Source organism: Coregonus lavaretus (genome assembly GCF_964263955.1).
Source record: "Coregonus lavaretus genome assembly, chromosome: 34".
Taxonomy (NCBI): Eukaryota; Metazoa; Chordata; class Actinopteri; order Salmoniformes; family Salmonidae; genus Coregonus; species Coregonus lavaretus.
In genome coordinates this window covers 18,506,315-18,532,187 of record NC_140021.1, presented here as the reverse complement: position 1 = coordinate 18,532,187, position 25,873 = coordinate 18,506,315, and the positions used below count along the sequence as shown (strand labels likewise).

Genomic DNA, 25,873 nt, shown 5'->3' with positions numbered 1-25,873 from the left:
TCACCTTTTAAATAAATAGACTTACATTATGTATCCGTGGCCGTCACTGCATTCAAACTCAGTGCACCGATGACAACAGTCCCTGTTGTCCGCAGTTTGCACTTTGCATAATTGTATGCCATACATTACAAGCTACAGTTCAATTTGGTTTCTCAAATAAAAGTCACATGCAAATAGGAACTCGCCCTTATTCCTCGATACGTTTTCTGACAAGACACATCTTAGGACCTACGTGACACTGAAAATCATTAAAGAGGAAATTACAATCATGCACAAAAAGCAGAAACTTGATATTTGCTGCATAATGGCATGACAGGGAAAAACTAAGGCCTATAATGAAACACCATTGTGAACCCCTTGTTGGTTTCAGTGTGTGTGCACAGCACATTCTCCAGTGTTAAATCAACACTGACACTAACCAGCTTTCCATCCAACCTTTTTATGTGAGTAAAGTACATGTCGGATAAAAACTTTCATGACAGGCCTGATGGAAACATAACATTTTTCGGTAAACTTTCCAAATGTTGACAAAATAAAATATCCTAGACAAGTTGAGATCTTTTTGTGTCGGTAAAATGAATTATGCGAGAAATGTAGGCGGAAACGCTTTTATGACTAGAGAGCACATGCCAATATCGGAGTGATCACACTCGCTATATAGCGCAAACTTTTTTATTTTTTTGAAAACCATCAGTAGAGTTGAAAAGACAGTGGGAATTGAACCACAAAAGTTATTTGTATGTGCACTAGATAATCACGCACAGTCTTTTATCTGCAACAAGTCAATTTGATGGAAACACATTCACATATTGTTTTTATGCGGATTTTAGAATATTGGCATGAAAGTCTGTCGCCAATTGGATGGAAATCTAGCTAGTGTTAAATTTAACACTGTTCCAGTGTCTGTACAGGTACACACTTTTCAGTGTTGAATTAACACACTGAGTGGGTTCGTTTATCTGGCCCACGTTACCCCGTTTGGAGGAGTTTGAACAGGGTGAAAAGTGATCACATTTGTTTCGGAACATAATTAAGCACTGTGAATGATGAGTAGGATTCTGTGTTTTCACATGTAAAAGTGATTGCTTTAAATAAAAAAACGCTTTATCTGCCTTCCCAGTGGAAGCAAACATTTACTTTATGGAAAAGAGATGTACTGTATGTTTCTGGATGATGCACCATGCTGCCTTCTTGACAACATGACCGAGCGGTGCAGATTACAGTTTGATTTGAGAAGGGCTCTCCTCCCTCCCCACTTTCGCCCGATGACATGACGGGCCATTGCCCGGTTCAACCCGGGCCAGCGTAATAGAAAGCCCTCATGCCTTATTTGCATATTTCCCAGAGTGCCTTGCCCTTTTAGAGATACCACTCATGACTGTATGTGTTAGTGACAGAGACAGAGACATTGTTGTGACAGGTTGTTGCATTCATCCATTTTCAGTCTTGTGGCCTTCACAAAGTGAGATCCTAAGTGAATATGTTATCATTCAAATTAAATTATTTAACAAAATCCAACAAGTATTTAATAATGCCTTATTTTGAGGGCCTAGTTTTACTCTAATACATTAGCCTGAAATTCAAGGTTTTCAGGCTTGCAAGTCACATTATGATGGCTTGCAAAGTGATGTGTAATTCCTATTGGAATCCAGCCAGAGTGGGGATATCCAACATTTTGAATTTTTATTCACCTGTAACCTGCATTCAGAATGACTGCCAGGTTGGGAAGATTAAGATATTAAACTAGCTAAAGTTCAAACCATCTAAGCTGGAACAACCATTTCAGTAATGGGTGCAACAGTGGTGTGTGTTCATGGATGCCTAGGGAAGCCAGGTTTCCCCAAATATTTTACCAATAAAAAAATTACAATTATAAAATGATTTCACTTTCATCTCTCTGTGTTTTCATAATGTTCCGTCAATTTGCAAGTTGCTGAATCTCACCAGAGAAATCATCAGAGCGAGGGAAACAGCACCCTCTCTGTCTCAGTATGTGTAGCCCATGTATCGGATGCTGTCTGGAACAGAGGAGTATGACATGTTGCCGCCGTAGCATTTGATTGATGCTATTTTTTAATAAAATAATTAGCCAATCAGCATTAAGCTGAACTCAACTGTGGGTTGTCCTGGCGCAGCAAAACACCCCCAAAGGAGACCTGTTTGGATTTGGCTTCACACCAATCAAATCACATCCTAAGCAAAACGTAATCATTGTCAGAAAAACATGTCTGTTTCTGGTCTGCTTGTGTTGATTTCCTGTAGTAGCTAATTTGCTAAATCGGCCATTTCCTAAGCCATGGATTGAGATGTGGATTTAGACTCGTGGTTTGACATAATTCTCTGTACAGGCCACAGGAGGTTGGTGGCACCTTAATTGGGGAGAATGGGCTTGTGGTAGTGACTGGAGTGGAATTAGAATAATGGTATCAAATTCAAATTAATCAAACACATGGTGTCCATGTGTGTGATGCCATTCCATTTGCTCCGTTCCGGCCATTATTATGAGCCTTTCTCCCCTCAGTGGCCTCCTGTTGTACAGGCCAATGATTATGACAGCGATTCTGGTCTAACCATAAATTATTATATTGTGCCACAGGGCTGAGATGATTGAAGTTCAATTTGTAGTCTAGATGTAGCCTAGTAGGCTCACATTAACTAGCCAGCTAACTTAACTGGTTCATTGTTGCCCATGCGAGAAAGTTAGGCTACCAAGCATTTTAGCTAGGTAGGCTATGAAAACAAAAACTAAAAGCGTACTGTATGACAGAGACCGTTTTGCCAAAATGAAAGAGAGGAGGATGGCATTGACGTTCAACTAGTCTACAAGTAGGTTTAGTCAACTTTTTTTTTTTTTTTACTTGCGCACACACACAAAATCACACACACACACACAGAAAGAAAGAAATCAGTACCATGGACAGCCAGATGATATTTAGCAACATTGATTGGACAATTTTTTTGTTAATGGTATCTTTAAGTTTGTTTGCAGTGTATTAACACTTAGCATATATAGCCTTGTTGATTTGATGATGTTTAAATGTTTAAGTTGAAATGGTGCTGGAATAGCAGAGGCAGTGCTCCCGTTGTCTTTGCCGACTTGCGGTAACTCAGTGGTTCTAAATCAGTAGTTGTTTAGTAAACTGTTGAAAACATTAACTTGCTTGACCATGCTGCAGGTCATATAACTGTTTGTGGACTTCACCAGACAGATGTTGCTCTCCGGTTTTGTGATGAAACAAACATACAGTATGTGTAGTTGAATTTATTCCGCCACTGTGTGAGTGTTGTCTTTTTGTTGTCACAGCCTTATTGTATATCACGGTGGCGTATGAACGAATGGGTTATAGCGCAAACAACGCAAATAGTTGAGTAGTTCCTCTGTGGAGATGGGAAAACCTTACAGAAAGACAACCATCTCTGCAGCACTCCACCAACCAGGCCTTTATGGTAGAGTGGCCAGACCAAAGCCACTCCTCAGTAAAAGGCACATGACAGCCCGCTTGGAGTTTGCCAAAAGGCACCTAAAGACTCTCAGACCATGAGAAACAAGATTCTCTGGTCTGATGAAACCAAGATTGACCTCTTTGGCCTGAATGCCAAGCGACACGTCTGGAGGAAACCTGGCACCATCCCTACAGTGAAGCATGGTGGTAGCAGCATCATGCTATGGGGATGTTTTTCAGCAGCAGGGACCGGGAGACTAGTCAGGATCGAGGGAAAGATGAACAAAGCAAAGTACAGAGAGATCCTTCATGAAAACCTGCTCCAGAGCGTTCAGGACCTCAGACAGGGCGAAGGTTCAGCTTCCAACAGGACAACAACCCTAAGTACACAGCCAAAACAACGCAGGGGTGGCTTCGGGACAAGTCTCTGAATGTCTTTGAGTAGCCCAGCCAGAGCCCAGACATGAAACCGATCCAACATCTCTGGAGAGACCTGAAAATAGCTCTGCAGCAACGCTCCTCATTCAACCTGACAGAGCTTGAGTGGATCTGCAGAGAAGAATGGGAGAAACTCCCCAAATACAGGTGTGCCAAGCTTGTAGCATCATACCCAAGAAGAATCGAGGCTGTAATCCCTACCAAAGGTACTTCAACAAAGTACTGAGTGAAGGGTCTGAATACTTATGTAAATGTCATTTTTCCATTTTTTAAATTTATTTGTAAAACTTTCTAGAAACATGTTTTTGCTTTGTCATTGTGGGGTATTGTGTGTCGATTGTGTGTAGATTGATGAGGTAAAAAATATATTTAATCCATTTTAGAATAAGGCTGTAATGTAACAAAATGTGGAAAAGGTCAAGGGATACCTGCTGAGTGCTTTCCGAATGCAATGCTACATTGCCGTTTTTCTTTCATTATTTTAGGCTATCTGGTATTAGTGCATAAGCCTAAACTTTAGGGCTTAAATGTATGCGCACCAAATAGCCTACACAGCCAATCGCCAAATAATGCTTTTCAGAAGGGGCAGAAAAGGTTTACGTCAATCCATGGAGGCAAAAAGGACATTGTCAAAGTTTAGTTCAATAAAACACAAGCTGTGAAAGGAGAGTTGAAAATAAAGAGAAGGGAGGGCCAGAAAAGTAATGTTTAAAAATATTTGGTGAAGTGGTAAAATAGGATGATAGCAGTGCCGGCTATGTTATGTGTGATGATTGTGAGGTGCTGTACAAATTCGAGTCAAGACTGGACTTCAAATAGGCCTATGGCATGTCAAAGGAACTGTAGCCTATTGTTTAGATGGGTTAAATGGAAACTGAAATCTGGACATTGACTAACCAGAATAACCTACTGTGTTTTGGCGAACTCCAAAGTCCTCTGATAATACTAGTCCCGTGCGAATCGACATTCCTGTGTTTTGAGAGAAATGTCTGAGTTTGACATGTATTGCTCGCCGGTTTGAGCAAGAAAACAATAACTGATTCGATAAATTGAACGAAGTGCTGCGCATAGCCTATATATGAAGGGCCTACATGTATCAACTTTCACAGTGAATGCTTTTGTATATAGGTTTTGTGCGAATGAATTAAAACATATTGCGCCTATTTAATGTAACCCTTGCTGTTAATAGATCGCAAAACAGCATACAACAGAGCTAAACATTTGGAACAAGTTCACGTTCTCATCCATAGCCTAAAAACGCATATCAAGTGCAAGTTAGCTGAAGGCTGGGGGGCATTTAGGACGTGTTCTACTGCGGATCGCTAACATCTCCTAATTATTCTGATCACACTTGCTCAATTCAAATATTATGGCGACACTATACCAAAGATGGTTTGGTATGGTTTAGAAACTTGGGAACCAAGCTCGAGTTATCAGTGTAGCCATTTATCGCCTGGATTTCATGAAATATTTTCACGCCTAGAAAGAAACCTCCAGGCTTCCGTCATAGCTGTCAAATTATAGAAAAAAAAAGAGAAAGAACTTTCTCTAGAAATGCTAGTGCCGTGCGAATAGGGCTATAGTCTTAATAATAACTCCTACAGAATTAAGCATTTCTTGCAGTAAAATTATACACCAAATGTAGGCAAAATATGGATTTGTGAGCAGGAGTGGAGAAAATATGATTTATTTATTTCTGCATCTTTAGAGAATGTAATGCTCAGTTAGATACCATCTTTAAAGGTGCTGTCTTTATCATAAAAGCTGATAGTTGGCCTATTTCAACCACATAAAATGTGCATCGAAGCCGAACTGAAATCTAATCAGAAACACGTCGGGTAGATTTCACAGCTGTCTTTTTCCTTGCAACTGGTCAAACTGATGTCATTTGGACATTTTGCACAGAAAATCTTTCCCTTTTTTTTTTTTTGCGTTATCATATTTTCTCCCAAGTCCCTAAACTTGTGGTCCTCTGTAGCTCAGCTGGTAGAGCGCGGCGCTTGTAACGCCAAGGTAGTTGGTTCGATCCCCGGGACCACCCATACACAAAAAAAATGTATGCACGCATGACTGTAAGTCGCTTTGGATAAAAGCGTCTGCTAAATGGCATATTATTATTATTAATTAAACTTCTTTGCTCCGTGAAAGATGACAAAGAAAACTTTACCGATGTCAACTAATTTAGATTGAAGAATTCATTCTATCGATCTATTATATTATTCTGTTGAGCAAGGGTTTATTTAGTAGTAGAACATATAATGTCAAAAGAGAAGCTACATGTATCTAATTATAGACAAGTTGACTAACAAATAGCATACCAAAATGTCGGAAATTATAAGCAGAAACAAAAAAATCCTGCACCCCCTGTCAAAAAATCGTTCTGCAGTCTTTGACTGTAGCGCATTTTCTATATTTGCGGGTTAGACTTAGGTGCGGGCCTCAGATTTTCACTTTATCACATATAGTCAATGGGGTTATTAGCAATTGCGGTCGGGTTGCGGGTGAAGAAACAGCTGACCCGCGCACCACTATTGCACACAGTTATCAGGGACTGTGTACACAACGCCACACTGAGCAAAGTTGAATGGTTCTATTAATATGGTTGCACCATTCCCTTTACACCGTTAGGTGTCACTGATAGACTAATCTCACTGAAATATCCCCAGTTCTGAGCTGCTAACCCTAAAAGGCATAATGCAGAGGAGGACGTACCAATTTATATAAAATCCCCTATTTGGATCAAGTCTATTTGTAATGGTGATGGTACAGGTTCTTAAAAGCAGCTAGGATTAACTTAACTCATCTAAGTTAATTGTGAATGAAAAATGTGAAAAATGTATGCACTGTAAGTCGCTCTGGATAAGAGCGTCTGTTAAATGACTAAAATGTAAATGTTAAAATGTGAATAACTAACACCTATCGGCCAATCCAATACCTGATATGTTGTCACCCTGATATAGGCCTAATTATGCAGATAAAAAACAGAATATATTACCTATAGCCTAATTAAGCGGGATTCTATGAGGTTTACGTCTAATGGTATACATTCTCCTCAATGAATATCTAAGCAGCTAGCAACCTGCCAGTCTAATCACACAACATCTGGTGCAGTTAGTTCAGGCTTAAAACCACATCCTTTTAGATATACTAGCTGTTAATCTATATCAGCAGTAAGCCTATAAGAAAGGGGGATTTGCATAGGATAGGTGTAGGATATTCAGGTAATTATTTGTATGAAGACTTAATACAGCTGAGAAGTAATATGTATCTTTTACAGGCCAAGTTGGCCTTGTCTTTCTTTTTCTTTTTAAACATCAATGCTCAATCTCTGAGACCTGGGCCTGTATTCATAAAGCATCTCAGAGTAGTATCAGTTTAGCTTTTTAGATCATAATAATATGGACATGTGAAACCTGATCCTTGATCAACATTCCTACTCTGAGACGCTTTATGAGACCTGCAGTAGGTATCCAGTAATAACTAGCATTTGTCTCAACGGCTCATTATGGAACGCCATTTGGGTCTTTGCGTGTCAATAAAGATACGCGTCAAATAAGCTTGTTGACAAATCAGGACCTGAATATGACTGCATGTCACATAATAACTTAACACCTTTATAAAAAAAAAAATACGTAGTTATTTAAGCAATAAGGCCCAAGGAGGTGTGGTATATGGCCAATATACCATGGCTAAGGCCTGTTCTAAAGCACGACGCAACGCAGAGTGCCTGGACACAGCCCTTAGCGGTGGTATATTGGCAATATACCACAAACCCTGAGGTGCCTTATTGCTATTATAAACTGGTTACCAATGTGATTACAGCAGTAAAAATAAATGTTTTGTCATGGTATACGGTCTGATATAACACGGCTGTCAGCCAATCAGCATTCAGGGCTTGAACTGCCCAGTTTATAATACAACAGGTGGGTCTAATCCTGAATGCTGATTAGTTAAAACTGCATTAAAGCTGGTGTCTATTCCACAAGTTACCACCGGCTAAATCTATGACATTAAAATGCCTATTTACTTTGTTCCATCTGACTGCACAATCCACTGTCTCATCAGCACAGCCAGGCACTTTATAAACTTGATCTCACTATAAAAAGCATCTAGACATTATCTCACATTTCTTTTAGACTAACATTTAGTTTTCAACAGCAGAGATTTGTATAAACCTTGTTGTCTGTCTCTCCAACATTTGCAACATTGTTTTAATATTAAAATGTATCTCCAGCTGTCCCATAGTAATGAAGGTGTTGGGAGTCGGGACTAGAGACAGGCAGGGAGTGTTTCTCAGCCAGTCGAAATCATGAATCAGCTGGCATCATTTTTATGGATATATACAAATAAATGTCAATTGAAAAAAGGTCAAACGAAATGAAGTGCAGCTAGTTTGCAGTCTTTCCAGCTTCAATTTGAAGTGATTGTGTTAGCTGTGTTGTTGGCTAGCTCCTCTGAACAACAGTGTCCTGACGAGTGAGCACATTTTCTATGCCCTGCGAAATCGCGCCTCCTTAGCTCATTGTTATGGATGTATCCAAATAAATGTCACTAGAAAACAGCTTAAACAAATGCAAATGCAGCTACTTTGCTGTTATTCTGGCTGCACTTTTTGACGTGACTGTAAATTAGCCGTAGTTGGCTAGCTAGCAAGCAAGGGATAAGAATGTTGCCAGCCAGTATGGCAATGGAACATTTAGAACGAACGACTGGGTCGCGTCCATAGATACAGAACAAAAAGACTGAAAGACTGGGTCACGTCTATAGCAACCGAACGATAGAACGACCAGCCGGCTTGGGTAGCAACCCTAGATTTGTGTCGGGGCTATATCTTGTGGAAGGATGAAATAGTATGAATAAATTAATCAAACACCTAACGTTTTTAATGAAAATATGTAAATCATTATTTGAATATGTTGGTAACCCGTTGTATAAAAGTTATAATGCCCTCGAAGCCGGTGTTTGGAGGATATATTGGCATGGTTTGCCGGCCCTCGACAAACACAACCACTGCCAATATTTTTGTTTTTATTTTATTTTACCTTTATTTAACTAGGCAAGTCAGTTAAGAACAAATTCTTATTTACAATGACTGCCTACACCGGCCAAACCCGGACGACGCTGGGCCAATATGCTCCAAACACCGGCTTCGAGGGCATTATCACTTAATTGATTACACTATCACTAGTATTTCATATTTCACAGCGATTCACGGATACGTATGCTATGATGCTGGTAAAGTTGTCTCGCGCACCCGCCACTGCCGCACTTGAGAGCAGACAAACCTCCGCAAGCTCTGGGACAGTGCTGGTCATAAAAAAAGCTAGCCAGCTGATGGATGCAAACAATGTTCTTCCCCCAAAACATAGCAAAATAACATAATCTCTTTCAGTTTCTATAGCTAGCTAGCTAACTATCTAGCTAAGTGTCATAATCTAAAATACCCCTAATTTATAAAACAGTTATTTGATTAATGATGGTCGGACCCACCTATGTGAAGCTAGACACAATAAGGATTAGCCACAAAAGGGATTTGCGGTTTGCTTTCAAAATAAAGGTCTCTAATTGAAAGTGTTGCAAATGTTTTTAGTGATCCAATTGACATTTTAGTCATTTAGCAGACGCTCTTATCCAGAGCGACTTACAATTAGTGAGTGCATACATTTTCATACTGGCCCCCCGTGGGAAATGAATACAAATAATGGAATAGATCATGCTAAACGAGTTTGGAATGTTGTTATATAAATTCAACAAAATACAATAATTTGTTAATTTGACAAAAATCTGTTGAAATCGCACTGTGGATATATTAGATTTTAGAATTGCATTGGGGGCATACTTATTTCACTGTACAGCCTTACCTATGGATTGTGGATCAATGACATCGGGATCAGTCTACTTAATGACACCCACAGAACATTAGCGCCGTAGTTCTTATTGCGGGACTATGAAACCACTGTAAAATGAGCTACATTTATTGTACCAGGGAACCTACTATGTGTATTGAACACTATTCCAGAGGAAAAACAATACAACGTGGATGTTTTGGAGTTTGAAAACTCCAAGGAGGACTTTGTGGAAAAAGCACTTGGGTACTGAGTAGACTGATACCCCATTTCATTGATCCCAAATCCTTAGCTAAGGCTGTACAGTGCAATATGAATAGGCTGACTGTGGAGGTGAAGTCACTTGCTTTGGCAATGTTAACACAAGTCCCCCATGCCAATAAAGCCCTTAAATTGAAATTGAATTTGAATGAGGCCCCGTGTAGCTCAGTTGGTAGAGCATGGCGCTTGCAACGCCAGGGTTGTAGGTTCGATTCCCACGGGGGGCCAGTATGAAAAATGTATGCACTAACTGTAAGTTGCTCTGGATAAGAGCATCTGCTAAATGACTAAAATTGAATTAAAGTCCTGCAATTAGAGCTACTACACTAATATTTGCATAAACTCTTCACAGTTGTGTTCTGTAGGTGTCCCCGAGTAGACTGATACCGCATTTCATTGCTCCACACTCCATCCTTGTTTAACATTATCTAGACTAAATATGACATGATTCCACCAACTGTAACCATTTGCGTCACTTTCAAAGAGGGACTTATTTTGAAGGTGAACCACAAATTCCACTATTGTGGCTAATCCTTATTGTGGCTAGCTTCACAACACAGAATCCGGTCCGGTCAAGCTTCACTAGCCAGATGAAGCTAGCTGGCTGCTTATAAAGTTAGCTTTGGGCAACAGTGTTAAGTAGCTGGCTAGCTAGTTATTTTCATGAACTGAAGTTCGAGTTCAATAGGAGAACAACAATTGGCTACCTAGCTAATACTTACTCACATGGATCCCTAAATCATTGCTGAGAATATTGAAAATAGCTGCAGTTTCTAATGGTCATTGTTTTCAGGCTTGTTGCATTGGTGCTAGCTAGGACGGTACCAAAATAAATATAGCTAGCTACCTCAGATGTTTCTAACATCTGTATCAAAGATATTTGCAAACATTTTTGATCCTGCTCATTTGATCATGCTCTTATTTCAAATGCTCACACAGACATTTTCCCATTAGTTCGAACAAATAATGCCTTATTACCAATGTGTGTATTGTAAACACATCGTGGCTGGTGTGTGTTCTTGTTTGCAGACTTGTTATTTTTTGTAAAGCTTTGACAGTGCTACTGGTCGTAGTGGTGGCGCTTGGCTTGCTCGTGCAAATTCAGCACACACAACATTCTATAATCGAATTTTGTTATTTGACGTGTCAAATTAAAAGCTTATTTGACGTGTCAAATAGTGTTATTTGACGTGTATCTTTTTTGACACGCAAAGACCCAAACGGCGTTCCATAGCTCATAGTGTAGTTCATCTCCTTCAACACCATTCTCCCATCCATATTCATTAGCCTTATGGTACTGAATGCTTTTAAAGCTGCAGGGCCATATGTGACTTATTGTTGTTCAACTGCTTGCTGTTATTCCATATTCCATGGTGGTTCATGGTGATCCTTCGCAGGCACACAGTACGTCCCTCCATCCGTCCGGCCACTCGGGCCTCGCTCGACTGGAAGAGGCCGGGCAGTGGGCACAGCAGCCTGTCTGTGGGTGGCATTAACACTGCCCACTGGACAGACCCTAGAGAGACAGGCTGGAGGGTGGGCAGTGGGCAGCAGTGGACACGGCCGGGCCAGACCATGACTAACGCAGCCCCAGAGCAGGCTGACCAGATGGGCCTATCAGATATCAGATCGGCTGTGAAGAGAGAGAGAGCCAACGTTCCAATGGGCACGACAATAATAAACCCATGCAGCTCACTGGCTGCTTAGTGTTACATCATGTATTTACTCACAAAGTGAGCAGCATTTATTAGGGGACTAATGGAGACTATGTTAGCATTTTGCCTGGTAGCATCTGTGATAACGATGAAGGGATAGTCTGGAGAAATTAAACAAAGTCTGAGCTTTAATTCATGGTGTTTTTACTTTGAGACAATGTGTAAACAAGTTGACACGGATGGTGAACCTTTAACTTTTAAAACTTTTAGGCCCCGTGTAGCTCAGTTGGTAGAGCATGGCGCTTGCAACGCCAGGGTTGTGGGTTCGTTTCCCACGGGGGGCCGGTATGAAAAATGTATGCACTCACTAAAATCGCTCTGGATAAGAGCATCTGCTAAATGACAAAAATGTAAAACTATGCTATTGCTTGTTTCAGATCCATAGTGTGGACAATCCTCCTCAGTGAATTTCATAAAAATAGTGAAACATTAAAAAAGCTAGTTTTTAGTAAAACTATACGAAATATATTCACGACACCAAATAAATGATTAAAACACACTGTTTTGCAATGAAGGTCTACAGTAGCCTCAACAGCACTCTGTAGGGTAGCACCATGGTGTAGCCGGAGGACAGCTACAGTGAGGGAAAAAAGTATTTAATCCCCTGCTGATTTTGTACGTTTGCCCACTGACAAAGACATGATCAGTCTATAATTTTAATGGTAGGTTTATTTGAACAGTGAGAGACAGAATAACAACAACAAAAAATCCAGAAAAACGCATGTCAAAAATGTTATAAATTGATTTTGCATTTTAATGAGGGAAATAAGTATTTGACCCCTCTGCAAAACATGACTTAGTACTTGGTGGCAAAACCCTTGTTGGCAATCACAGAGGTCAGACGTTTCTTGCAGTTGGCCACCAGGTTTGCACACATCTCAGGAGGGATTTTGTCCCACTCCTCTTTGCACATCTTCTCCAAGTCATTAAGGTTTCGAGGCTGACGTTTGGCAACTCAAACCTTCAGCTCCCTCCACAGATTTTCTATGGGATTAAGGTCTGGAGACTGGCTATGCCACTCCAGGACCTTAATGTGCTTCTTCTTGAGCCACTCCTTTGTTGCCTTGGCCGTGTGTTTTGGGTCATTGTCATGCTGGAATACCCATCCACGACCCATTTTCATTTTCAATGCCCTGGCTGAGGGAAGGAGGTTCTCACCCAAGATTTGACGGTACATGGCCCCATCCATCGTCCCTTTGATGCGGTGAAGTTGTCCTGTCCCCTTAGCAGAAAAACACCCCCAAAGCATAATGTTTCCACCTCCATGTTTGACGGTGGGGATGGTGTTCTTGGGGTCATAGGCAGCATTCCTCCTCCAAACACGGCGAGTTGAGTTGATTCCAAAGAGCTCCATTTTGGTCTCATCTGACCACAACACTTTCACCCAGTTCTCCTCTGAATCATTCAGATGTTCATTGGCAAACTTCAGACGGCCCTGTATATGTGCTTTCTTGAGCAGGGGGACCTTGCGGGCGCTGCAGGATTTCAGTCCTTCACGGCGTAATGTGTTACCAATTGTTTTCTTGGTGACTATGGTCCCAGCTGCCTTGAGATCATTGACAAGATCCTCCTGTGTAGTTCTGGGCTGATTCCTCACCGTTCTCATGATCATTGCAACTCCACGAGGTGAGATCTTGCATGGAGCCCCAGGCCGAGGGAGATTGACAGTTCTTTTGTGTTTCTTCCATTTGCGAATAATCACACCAACTGTTGTCACCTTCTCACCAAGCTGCTTAGCGATGGTCTTGTAGCCCATTCCAGCCTTGTGTAGGTCTACAATCTTGTCCCTGACATCCTTGGAGAGCTCTTTGGTCTTGGCCATGGTGGAGAGTTTGGAATCTGATTGATTGATTGCTTCCGTGGACAGGTGTCTTTTATACAGGTAACAAGCTGAGATTAGGAGCACTCCCTTTAAGAGTGTGCTCCTAATCTCAGCTCGTTACCTGTATAAAAGACACCTGGGAGCGAGAAATCTTTCTGATTGAGAGGGGGTCAAATACTTATTTCCCTCATTAAAATGCAAATCAATTTATAGCATTTTTGACATGCGTTTTTCTTGATTTTGTTTGTTGTTATTCTGTCTCTCACTGTTCAAATAAACCTACCATTAAAATTATAGACTGATCATTTCTTTGTCAGTGGGCAAACTTACAAAATCAGCAGGGGATCAAATACTTTTTTCCCTCACTGTAGTTTCCATCCTCCTCTGGGTACATTGACTTCAATACAAAACCTAGGAGGCTCATGGTTCTCACCCCCTTCCATAGACTTACACAGTAATTATGGCAACTTCCGGAGGACATCCTCCAACCTATCAGAGCTTTTGCAGCATGAACTGACATTTTGTCTACCCAATCAAAGGATCAGAGAATGAATCTAGTACTGAAAGCACAAGCTACAGCTAGCTAGCGCTGTAGCACATAAAATGTGGTGAGTAGTTGACTCAAAGAGAGAGAAAGCAATAGTTTAACAGTTTTGAACAAATATATTTCTTAAAAAATGAAGAAGCAAGAGAGAGGGAGAGAGAGATATCTATATTTTGTAGTATTATTTTCACTTTCACATACTTATCTAGCTAGCTAGCTAGTTTAACCTACTCAAACACCTGGCTCAAACAGAGAGGGATGCTATTATAGCTTGCTGGCTATGGCTATCCAACACTGGAACCCCTCCAAGTCAAGTTAAGCTTTTGATTTTATTAATTTATTGCCACCTGGCCCCCCGGTGTAACTGCTAAACTGCTTGCTGACTGTACACACTACTGCATGATTGTAGCGGGTTTACTATTGCGTTAGTTTTATTAGCTATGTTGACTATGATGTTAGCTAATATGGTGACAACGATGTAGGCTGTGTGTAGCAGTTAGTGGTTATGATATGAAGGTTTGGCTTGGAAAGGTTTTTTCGCCTGGTCACAGACAGCTGATGTTTAGATGCGAGAAGGAATTACAACGAGCAAAGTGATCATGCTGTTTGTATGTGGCTGCTATGAAAGTGAACTGTGTTTGCGTGTGATCAGGGGTGTGTTTGTTCCGCTGATTCTGTTAAAAAAAGTTTCTTAAATCGAAGCAAATTTGCCTGCATCTAACTGATCTAGGGTGTAATCATTAGTCCAACGGTTGCAAACGAGAGTTTCTATTGGACAAATTCAGGTATGTTTATCCCCGTTTCGTTAGAGTGTGCAAGGCTGTATTGAATTTGTCACTGTCTGTCACCTTGATTACAAAAAAAAATCTTGACCTGTGCACATACGTTGTAAACGTTTATTCATAAACTAGGTTATGCATCCTCATGATGGGTATAGGAAAATTAGAGTATCATGTAGTAGCCTAAATCTATCAATGTTACATTGAGCTGGGTGAATGGAATATGAATGACAGTCCTCCAATATCCTGTAATAGAGAAATAAGGCCATGCTCATAAAAAAATTATTGTCCACTCTCATCTTAAAAGGCACCGACCGTCACTGAGATATACATATTGCTGTTGCTACTCTAACACACCGCCCATCCTGTAATGGCTCAGGAAATTAATCTCCACAACCATCCCAGATCACAGAGTCAAGTAGTGGTCCAAGTTCCCTCAGTGGCAGCACTGTGGCTGGATAGATTAGTTTAGTCAACGAGGCGGGGGAGTGGACGTGGTGCCAGGTCCTTGTTTCCAGTCTATGAATGCATCTCATCCACTACACTGGAGGGAGAGGAGGGGAGGGAGGAGAATATGAAATTAGAGTCTAAGTAGAGACAGCTGTCTGTTGAAACCAAGGACATTTAACCATGCTCCTGAGGGTCCAGAGACCCAAGTAGACCACACCTCTCCAACCAACCCCACTCCAAGTAGCAAGTCTCCCAGCACTGGTACCGTTCAGGAGAGGTGAAATGAGTTACATCAAGCAACTCATTAGTACAAACCGACCAGATGGTATTCGTGCTTTTAAATTAAATGTGCATTAACTGTGTGTACGTTGAAAAGGTGTGTTGGAGTTATTATGAGTTACGTGTTTGAGCATGTTTCACTGTTTGTTGGTGTTCATGACATACTGTACATAGCTACGTACATATCTCTGCGCGTATGTACATAGCTACGTACATATCTCTCCTGAGTGGCGCAGTGGTCTAAGGCACTGCATCGCAGTGCTAACTGTGCCACTAGAGATCCTGGTTCGAATCCAGGCTCTGTAGCAGCCGGCCGCGACCGGGAGACTCATGGGCGGCGCACAATTGGCCCAGCGTCGTCCAGGGTAGGGGAGGGAATGGCCGGCAGGGATGTAGCTCAGTTGATAGAGCATGGCGTTTGCAACGCCAGGGTTGTGGGTTCGATTCCCACGGGGGGCCAGTATAAAACAAAATATATGTATTCACTAACTGTAAGTCGCTCTGGATAAGAGCGTCTGCTAAATGACGTAAATGTAAATAATGTATGTATATGTACATTTAACAACCCAACTCCATTTTACTTTTCCCATGGCACACCAATCTTTCTTTACAGGAAGAGCAACATGAGTAAACAGTATGTGTAGCGTTCAGTACAGCGTCTCGACAGCCATTAGCATCGTAGCAAGCTGTGTCATTTGCATCTGATCTCTCTCTTCTCTACCGAAGCTCCTCTGTTTTCACACGGGTCATTAGCAACCACTATTAGAGTGTAGGAGTTCTATTAGTGCTAAAGTGCTCAGCAATATTTTACACTTCTATTGAAGAACACATGCACATGCCACCGAGAGGGTTTCTGTTTGGGTTATAGAAATGGCTGTGGTGGTTCGTATGTATGTGCTTATGCATTTCCATCATCTTTCATATCCATCCATCCATTCATATATTAATGTGATCTTGATGTGATTTTTAAAAAGGATTTCCAGGAAAATTTCCAAAACAATATTTGCCTTAGTGCTTCTCTGTACAATGGGGTGCCATTCCATTCCAGTTTAGACAATTAGATTGGCTTTGGAACAGAGGTTTGATGGCACGTGATAAAATGGCATTCCCACAACCAGCTGGGGCCCCACTAACTAAGCCATAACCTTCCTCTAACATTACTGAAATGCCACAAAAACATTTAGGTCATATTACTGTATTTTAACTATAGTATCCAGTAAATATTGGACTTGGCCTGATACCACTCGATACTGTACAAGCGACCTGGCACTGTCAGTGCTCTATTTGATTTATTATACTAACAGTGCTGAAATTGTCGATATCTGGTAATATCTATGCTTACTTTGAGTACAATTTAAATGCTTATTCTCCTCCAATCGAACTTGTATCTAATTTTCAGTGACATAACATGTACTTAACACTCATGAAATGAATTAAAATTACATTTCAAATGTCATAGGTGTTGCACGGTGAGTGACAGACTTGTGAAATAAGAAGCATCATTCCTGAATCCTGGCATATGTCTTACACAGAGGAAGCCGACACCTCCGTTATCACTAGGCTCAAACTATATTCACTTTCTATTTCAAAGGTTGCAATTTATTCATTTGTTTACACCTGCCAGCGGGGACACATGAAGGTGATTTTCATCATCTGAGAAACTGGGCAGAAGTCCAAGTTTCACGCCACGAAATAACAACCTTCATTGTGATGCCCTTTCCACCAACCAACCAACCACCCACCTCATATTATGAATAATAATGACATGTGATGTGACTCAACTCTGAGGATGCTGTGTTAGTCAATAATATAAACCTGTCTACACCTCCACTTATGAATATTGAATTTCCTTTAGGGATCAATAAAGTATTAGTCTATCTAGCCTTGGCACCAAGAACCAAATCTATCCATCTATTGTCGTTTATTTGTTATTTTGAGCAAGTCCACTGGTATACTTGTGCCAGTAATAGACTTTCATTCAGAAGCTGTCCTGTCTTCCTGAATAGTCAAGCAGCTTAACAAAGAACAAACCTTCCAAGCTCCAGAGCCAGAGCCAGAGCCTGAGGAGGCATGGTTGCCTAATCTGGACTGGGCATCGCCTGCAGGGGACTCTATTGGCTAGAGAGCTGCCTCAGGCAGGTAGGGAGATTATTTATTTAAACTTCATTTGACCAGTTTAGTCAAGAGAGACCTGGAGGAGGCAGGGGAGTTAGGGGGAGGTGGGTAGGGAGACAAGGGGAGGTACACTGAGGTAGAGGGAGATGGGAAGGGAGGCAGGGGGAGACAGAGGGTGGCAGGGGACTGCATGTAGGCAGGACCGGATTACCGAACGGGCACGGAGGGCACGTGCCCTAGGCCCCCGACTTCCAGGGTTGGGGCCCCCCTAGAGGTCTGGGGGAATTGCAGGAAATTAGCTTCAAAACTGCAAACATTTCTCTCAGCCTCATGGCAAAATGTGAACAAAAGTATGAGGATCTGTAAAACAGCAAAAAAATTAATCACTGCCCCATGGCAACATGTGTAGAATTGCAAGAAATATGCTTTAAAACTGCAACATTTTCTCTTAGTCCGGCCCTGCATGTAGAGAGGGGAAGGCGGTGGAGGCAGGGGGAGACAGGAGGACATAGAGGGAGGCAGGGGGAGGCAGGGGAGTTAAGAGGTATGGAGACTGTAGGAGGCAATGGAGGTAGCCAGATCCCCTGCCAAACCCTGCTCCCCAGTCCCCGAGTCCCCAGGCTCAGTCTCTGCCAGCCAGTCTCCCACAGCAATAACCGTGAGAGGTAAGATGTAGGGTGGCCTAGAGAGGTTCACACAACATGTGTCCTGCAGGAACTCAGGTGAACTAACAGCCAAAGGCTGGAGCAAAGAAAACCCTGGCCTGATCTCCAATTCTGGCACGGCAAAGATATTAACAACTCTCAAATCAACATAGCTGGCATCCACTCATCCTCTGCCCCTCCCGGTCTCAATCCCTTGGTGACATCGTTGGCTGAATTCATCAACAAAATGTAAAATAATTTGACACATCAACACTGCTGGAACTGAACAATACTTCATTTTCATAAATTATTGAAAGTCAAACCTCTGAATCCCTGGCATAACATGGAAAGGTTATGATGAAAAATAAATGTTATATTGTGGCCAGAATATGCATCAAATGTTGTTTGCACTCTAAATGACATGGGGTATGAGTATGAATTTATGAAATTACCTCAGTAGACAGGAAATTAGGTCATTCTATAAAAGCCTAAAGTAGAATGTTAGATTATGATCGTAGTACTTCACCAATACCACCCCTTACTATTAAGATTAACAACAAATTATCAGCAAACTATTTGATTCGAATTTTAAATGTTTTGGTCAAATAGAGTAAAACACAAATTTCTTTGAAACAGTTCCCATTGCACCCGAGCTTCCCACCAAGGTAACCAATTAGCATTCTGATTTCTAAAACATTGATGAATTATTCACAGCTCCATATTTCCATACCATTAACAGGCTATGCGTCTTACAGCTGGGTACATTTGTATGTCAACACTTCTGTTTATTTTTTATCCAAGTTTTGAACCTGAGACAGAAGTAAATTAATATTTTCACCCAAGGGATATAGAAACAAACTCTTTAAGCGAACTACAGCTCTGAAATGAAAGTGTGAAAAGTCTGTGTTTTTAGATCAAGTGGGCCTATTACATTTGGTATCCAAGCTTTTTGTATTCTATTGAAATTGATCATTTAAATATTTAAAACATTGATATCAACATAAAACAGACAGTCAGTAAGACTGACAGACCCCAAGAATACATTTGATGCCATTAGAGATCTCAATGAGAGTGAGAGCAGTCCAACGTGTGTGAACACCAGTCTTTGTTTGCACCCTGTCTGTCTTTAACATCTAATAATTAAAACGCTGGATGACACTCCGCACCAAGCATGTTATAAATACAAAGGATGATATGTTCCCTGTTTACAAATGTATTTTAATCACAACCCCTTAATTTAATTCTTCTTCTTTACAACAGTAGTGAGCAAGAGTCTTTTTTAAGTAAGCACAAGCACTATTTCGGAGCTTGGGTGTGTATTAAATGTTTTATGTGAAATGGGATGGGTCTAGTCTCTCTCCTTTCTCCTGCACAATGATTTATGGCCCAAAAAGACCAGAGAACTAATTAACAGAGTAATTAATTAATATAAATTTGCATATTTGCATTTGCAATTAGTGCAGTCAAGTGATTAGTCTGAAATGGGAAGTTTGACTCATCAGATGTTGGTGTGTGTACTGGACCGGAAAGCTTGTCGCCAGCTGAGGCATCTATAGAGGGGGGCGAGGTGGGCAGGCTGAGATGGAGGTGTGTGTGTGTGTGTGTGTGTGCGTGTGTGTGTGTGTGTGTGTGTGTGTGTGTGTGTGTGTGTGTGTGTGTGTGTGTGTGTGTGTGTGTGTGTGCAGACTCATAAACATGAGCATGGACTGATACATACCAATCAACCATGAAACATCTAGTCAACCCCCAACCAGAGATCCAGAGATGCCACCCACTCAAATGTTAGTTTTTCCCCTAAATCCCGAATGTAAATACTAGTGAATCTACGATGCTCCTTAATGAGTATAAAAATGTATTAGGTAGAAGCATGTGGCTTTCTTGGTGTCTCTGAGTTGATTGGCACCAGTAGAATTGTTCCTCATAACCCTCATTTTCCACAGCCTACCAACAGACGTATCAATTTAATGTTTTCGTCTTTCACAAAAGATTAGAAAATGAGTGGCTTGTTCACCATATCTGATAGGAGCAAAGCAGCTATGGAGGCAGCCCGGTCCCTCACTGGTATTTGAATGCATGGGGTCATATGTCCTTCAAATTAACGTAACAGAAGAATACAAGCAGATGTGCCAGCCACCTCCCAGATTAGCCCGCAAATCACAGGACAAGGAACAAGAGGAGAGATTTTTTAAAAGTGTGAAGGCTTGGTCATCTGGTTCAATGAAGGTTCAATAACTTGTAATGCAATCTTGTCTCAAGATACTTGTCTCAAGAAGACCACAATGGAAATAAGTCCAAGACTTTGTGTGTTATCCTCAATGATTTTACTCATGTATGGCTTTTTCAAGTTTTAAGTGTGCTTGTTTTTTTAAATGGTCAAATTAATAAACTAAACTAAACTAAAAAAACGTTGATCTCAATCAACTATCCATTTTCAGTTATCCTATAACAATTGAGTTGAGTCTATGGTAACAATAAATGGTTCATAGTGATAGGTGTTGTGTGCAACCATGGAATGAGGCACAGTAGTATTATGATTGGCCTCTGGGGGCCTATTGACATGAAGCTGTATTACTCAAACACATCCATAACCAGTGTTAGTGCATATTAATGCTAGCTAATCACAGGGTATTATTTTGATGACACTCCTCTCCCAAAAAGTCTACATTTAGGAGAGGCCTTGGGAATCTCCTGATCAGTGCAAACTCAGCTAATTGGCAAAAGCCCTTGACAACATGACCCAGAAGACAGGAGCTATCAATCATGTCACTCTAGCTGTCACTCATTTGTGTAACCTAAGCAACTTCTGAAGTGGGTATTTCTGGCTTGTATGCATTACATGTATTTCATGTAATGTTTTACATACCTTCAACATAGCATGTCATCAACATTGAATACAATACAATTCCTTAAAACTACATCCTTAATTCCCCCCTAATTGCCTTGCTTTTATCATTTACAATTCACACATTTCCATGCCCTGAGACAGTACATGGATGTTCACATTGAATACATCTATTGTAGCTCAGTTGGTAGAGCATGGCACTTGCAACTCCAGGGTTGTGGGTTCGATTCCCACGGGGGGCCAGTTTGAAAAAATATAAATAAATGTATGTACTCACTAACTGTAAATCGCTCTGGATAAGAGCGTCTGCTAAATGACTAAAATGTAAATCTATTATTTTGAATTTACATGCATCTGTTGTATTATCTGTTCTTTGTGTGAGGTCGCTACTTATTTCCTCCAGTTCCTAAAGAAGCTATAGGGAAGCTTTGCGATTGTTCCCAGAAGCAAGAAGCACGCCAGATGATCAGGGAGAAATTCAACAGTCCCTCGAGACCACACCACGTGGCTAAGGCTGCCAGGTGACGTCATCAGCAGATGGCATGGGTACCAGCTCTGGCGGTTGGCATCGGTGTCATTTCTCAAAGAGAGAGAGAGAGAGAGAGAGAGAGAGAGAGAGAGAGAGAGAGAGAGAGAAAAGACAGGGGGAAGAAGGAGAGTAGAACCACACTGGTGCTATCTCCCATCGAAATAACACATAGGTGCTGGCTCGTAAAGCTACCTAGAAGGCTATTGAGAAGATGTGCACTGTTTGACACAGGATTCAGGTGAGGGAAAAAAATGCATGTAGACTGAGTGCGAAAAAAAAAGGAATGCATTGGAGACATGTTGTGAGATTGAAATTGAATTGAAATCAAAGTATCTAACAAAACAGTTTGTAATTGGGGTTTTAAAAGGATGCTCAATTGAATTAATTAACGAATTAATGGTAGGGTGTCTAGGCTACTGTCCTTATTGTATTATTTGCAGTAATATGCTAATCATGTAAAGATGTATACTAAAGTCATGCAGATGCATACCATCTATGTGATATGGACATTTATAGATATAGATCAAGAAAATTGAATGATTATAGCCTATAATTTTCAATTTGGTTGGATGTCAATTTGTCCAGATAAGGCCATGGGTAAAATGTCATGCTAAGGATGATAATAAATATCTAATGATAAAATAACGAATAACATCTGACTAATCAGCGGTATCTTCCTTCTGTCACGCTAAAGGACGATGTTGACCTTACGGTTTGATGAGCCAGCAATGAGGCCAGGGACCGGGACCCAGTTTGGGGCCAACTTCCCTCTAGACTGCGTGCGCGAGATCAAGGTCAGTAAACAAGAACCTTTCCTAAAAGCAGCCGATACCATCTCCATCTCCCAGACCCACATCAAAACCATGGAGGATGAGTTAGACTCAGAGAGGGATGAGGACGAGAGAGAGGAGCTAGGCCAAGAAGACGAGGACGTGGACGGTTTACCAGGGAGGAGGAGAGGCCCGCGTAAAAAGAAGATGACCAAGGGGCGCGTGGACAGGGTGAAGATTCGGCGCCAGGAGGCCAACGCGCGCGAGCGGAGCAGGATGCACGGGCTGAACGACGCGCTGGACTGCCTGCGCAAAGTCGTGCCCTGCTACTCCAAGACGCAGAAGCTGTCCAAGATTGAGACTCTCCGACTGGCCAAGAACTACATCTGGGCGCTGTCGGAGATCCTCAGCACCGGCAAGAGACCCGACCTACTGGCATTTGTCCAGGCGCTCTGCAAGGGATTGTCTCAGCCAACCACCAACTTAGTGGCGGGCTGTCTCCAGCTCAATGCCAGAAATGTCATCACGGACCACAACGGAGAGGCGTCTTTCACTGGCAGGTCCCCATTCGATGCCATGTACCCTGCAACTTACCACAGTTCCACCGAGGCTGTAGCTTCTTCAGGCCACGGCAGCAGCTCCATGGACAGCGCCAAACCTTTCAGACCATTTAGCTCCTACTGCAGTGCCTACGAGTCCTTCTACGAGAGCACGTCCCCAGAATGTTCCAGCCCTCAATTCGACAGTGGTGCTCTGAGCCCTCCAATCAACTTTAACGGGATATTCTCCCTAAAGCACGAGGAGCCAGCGGACTATGGAAAGAGCTGTCATTACGGTATGCGGTACTGCGCGGCGGTGGCAGGTCGCAACTCCCTCGGTCAGAACTCAATGTCACGGGGGTCCTCTGACATCCGGGACATCCATGTCCCCTATGACATCCACCTCCGCAGCCAGTTCTACCCAATGCAGGAGGAACTAAACACGCCTTTTCATAACTGATAAGAGAGAAGGCAAATGTGACCAGCTCTTAGCGGAGTAGCCTAATTAGGCTAAAATACTGAACCCACACATGTATTATTTACAACTTGGCCCATTTTGGGCACTTCCCACTGTCACACACTAGTTGAATCAACGTTGTTTCCATGTCACTTCAACGAAATTACGTTGAACCAACGTGGAATAGAAGTTGAATTGACGTCTGTGCCCAGAGGGTTGGTTGTGGAGTGGGCCATCTGATGTATAGTCACTAATTCATTGTACTTGAATGTTAATTGTCCTGAGGGTAAATACGTTTTGTAGTGGGATTATTTTAGGGAAAACACACCATGCTGGCAACGGAAACAAACAGAGGTCTGGGAGATTGTCAAATAGCGTTCAGTTCATAGGCCCACTACAGCCCCTAATAGTCAAGAAGTAGGATAAGTGACTCACACACGGATAGGCCATGTTTATTCACAAATTGTTATGCAAGAACATTCTTTTTGGAAATCATTTTTTGATGTCCTTACACATTAAAGTAGTATACCAAACTATACTATCATTATGCTGAATATGCTCTATTCTTAATTGTATTAATCCAAAGGGTAATGTGACATGGTGGAGTTCGGCCTAGTGATGCAACGTCGTAAATCAGACAGCAATGAAAGGCGAAGGGAAATACAGTATGCAATAAAGAACTCCATGCTGTCTGAGACAACTCTATTATTATCCACTAAACGTGCAGGTCAGTAGGGCACCAGTCAACTGGAACAAATGAGCTATTAGAAGACGCTTCAGACAATTCATATACGTTTTCATTGCCTCAAGTGTTGCAGAAGTTGTTCCAAGCCAGGCTTGTATTTATTTGTAAGTTATTTAATATGGATTTATTTATCTAGATATCATTTGTCTATGGGTGGTAGACATATGTAAATAAATGTTCACATATTGTGTGTTTTCTACAATGTCAAACGTGTTAATTATCAAGTGAAAAATGAATCGAAGAATGTACAGTTATCCTATTTATAAAATATTAAATACACGTGTCACTGAATAGATGTTTAAAAGATGGAACATAACCCTTTGTATATATAACATGTTTTAAATTAATCTGAAAATGACACTGAAGTGAATCTCGTTATTCAGGTTATAGCCTATCTCGTTGTTCAGGTTATAGCCTATACCGTGTGACGAATTAATCAATATAGGCCTACACTCATTTCTGATATTCGAGCTGAACCCGCTATCTTTCTTATTTCTGGCAACAAATCAATGCACATTTTTGTATATAGTGGGCACATCCGATTTGGTACCGAGGACTATTGTTTACATGTTAATATTTTGTCTATTCATATGCAACTATGGAGAGAGTTCTAGCCTACTTTATTTCCTAAATCCTCATCTTAGAAATATTGGCCTATAGGCATAAAGCTTATTTTAGCTCTTTAGTAATGTGAATACTTTTATAACTATAATGTTAGGCTAATTATTAACATCTCTTTATGGAAAATTCTCACTTCATAATTTCGTTTATATGAATAGGCTGTCTTGCCTAAATTTGAAATGTATATTTGGCACACACCAATGATGTAATTATTGTATTATTCAATGATGACAAGTGTTCGTGGGGGTATAGTGCGCTTCTGTTTTTTTTCCTTCTTTCAAATTTGTATCTGGTAATGGGATTGTTTTATAAACAAAATAAAGTTGAATAAAATTGAATGAATTAAATAGCCTACATTGTTTTCCGTGTTTGCCGAAAATATAAATCAATGCATAAGGTTTTTCTGTGATAATGTGACGTTCAAAGACATTATCGAAGACGAATGACTGATGACTTTTGTAATAATATTCTATTTCAGAGCTTATAAGACGAACCAACCTGATTTTTATTATTAGTGACACAAGCAATGTAATCATGCGACATGCTTTCATTTGACCGTATTATGAAGCAATATTTAGTTGCAAATGTAATTGAATAACATAATTATACTGTCCACACTACCCTTGAACCTTTCGATTATAGGCTGGCTACCTCAAATAGCCTATGTCCAAAAATCTCACAGATATTAATACATTGTATTCACCCGAAGAGTAGGAAAAATAATAGACTGAAAATGTATATCTACTTAATTAATAAATCAGAGAAAGACAACATCTAAATATGTGTGTTAGAGAGAGAGAGAGAGAGAGAGGTGGGCATGCGTCCATTCTAAGCCTGCGCCATAAATGTCGCCAAGTTGGGCGCTATAACTGCATGGACTTCAGCCAGATAGCGACAGACTGCAGATCAGAATCTAGCTGGGAAGCGTCGTAGGCGAATTTGCATTGTCATCCTGAAAAATTAGCCCGCGGGAGCACGAGACCATGCAAATACAAAACATGATTTGACAGGTGACCTTCAATGAGCTCTGTTGA

The 25,873-nt window shown here is 41.1% G+C and overlaps 2 protein-coding genes across 2 annotated transcripts in view; one reads left to right on the top strand and one right to left on the bottom strand.

The window, feature by feature from the left end:
* The window catches only part of itprid1 (ITPR interacting domain containing 1), a gene marked incomplete at both ends in the record, with an annotated part of 57,570 nt that extends 39,921 nt beyond the window's left edge, over nucleotides 1-17,649 (bottom strand). The window contains one exon of the mRNA XM_084152137.1: nucleotides 17,609-17,649. Coding sequence (XP_084008263.1) covers nucleotides 17,609-17,649 — 41 coding nt within the window. The remainder of the gene's footprint in view (nucleotides 1-17,608) is intronic.
* Nucleotides 17,650-22,405: 4,756 nt separating this feature from the next.
* Nucleotides 22,406-23,476, top strand: neurod6a (neuronal differentiation 6a; the record flags this gene model as incomplete). The annotated part of the gene is made up of 1 exon (XM_084151979.1): nucleotides 22,406-23,476. The coding sequence occupies one exon, from the start codon at nucleotides 22,406-22,408 to the stop codon at nucleotides 23,474-23,476; it is 1,071 nt and encodes a 356-aa protein (XP_084008105.1).
* Between the last annotated feature and the right edge of the window lie 2,397 nt (nucleotides 23,477-25,873).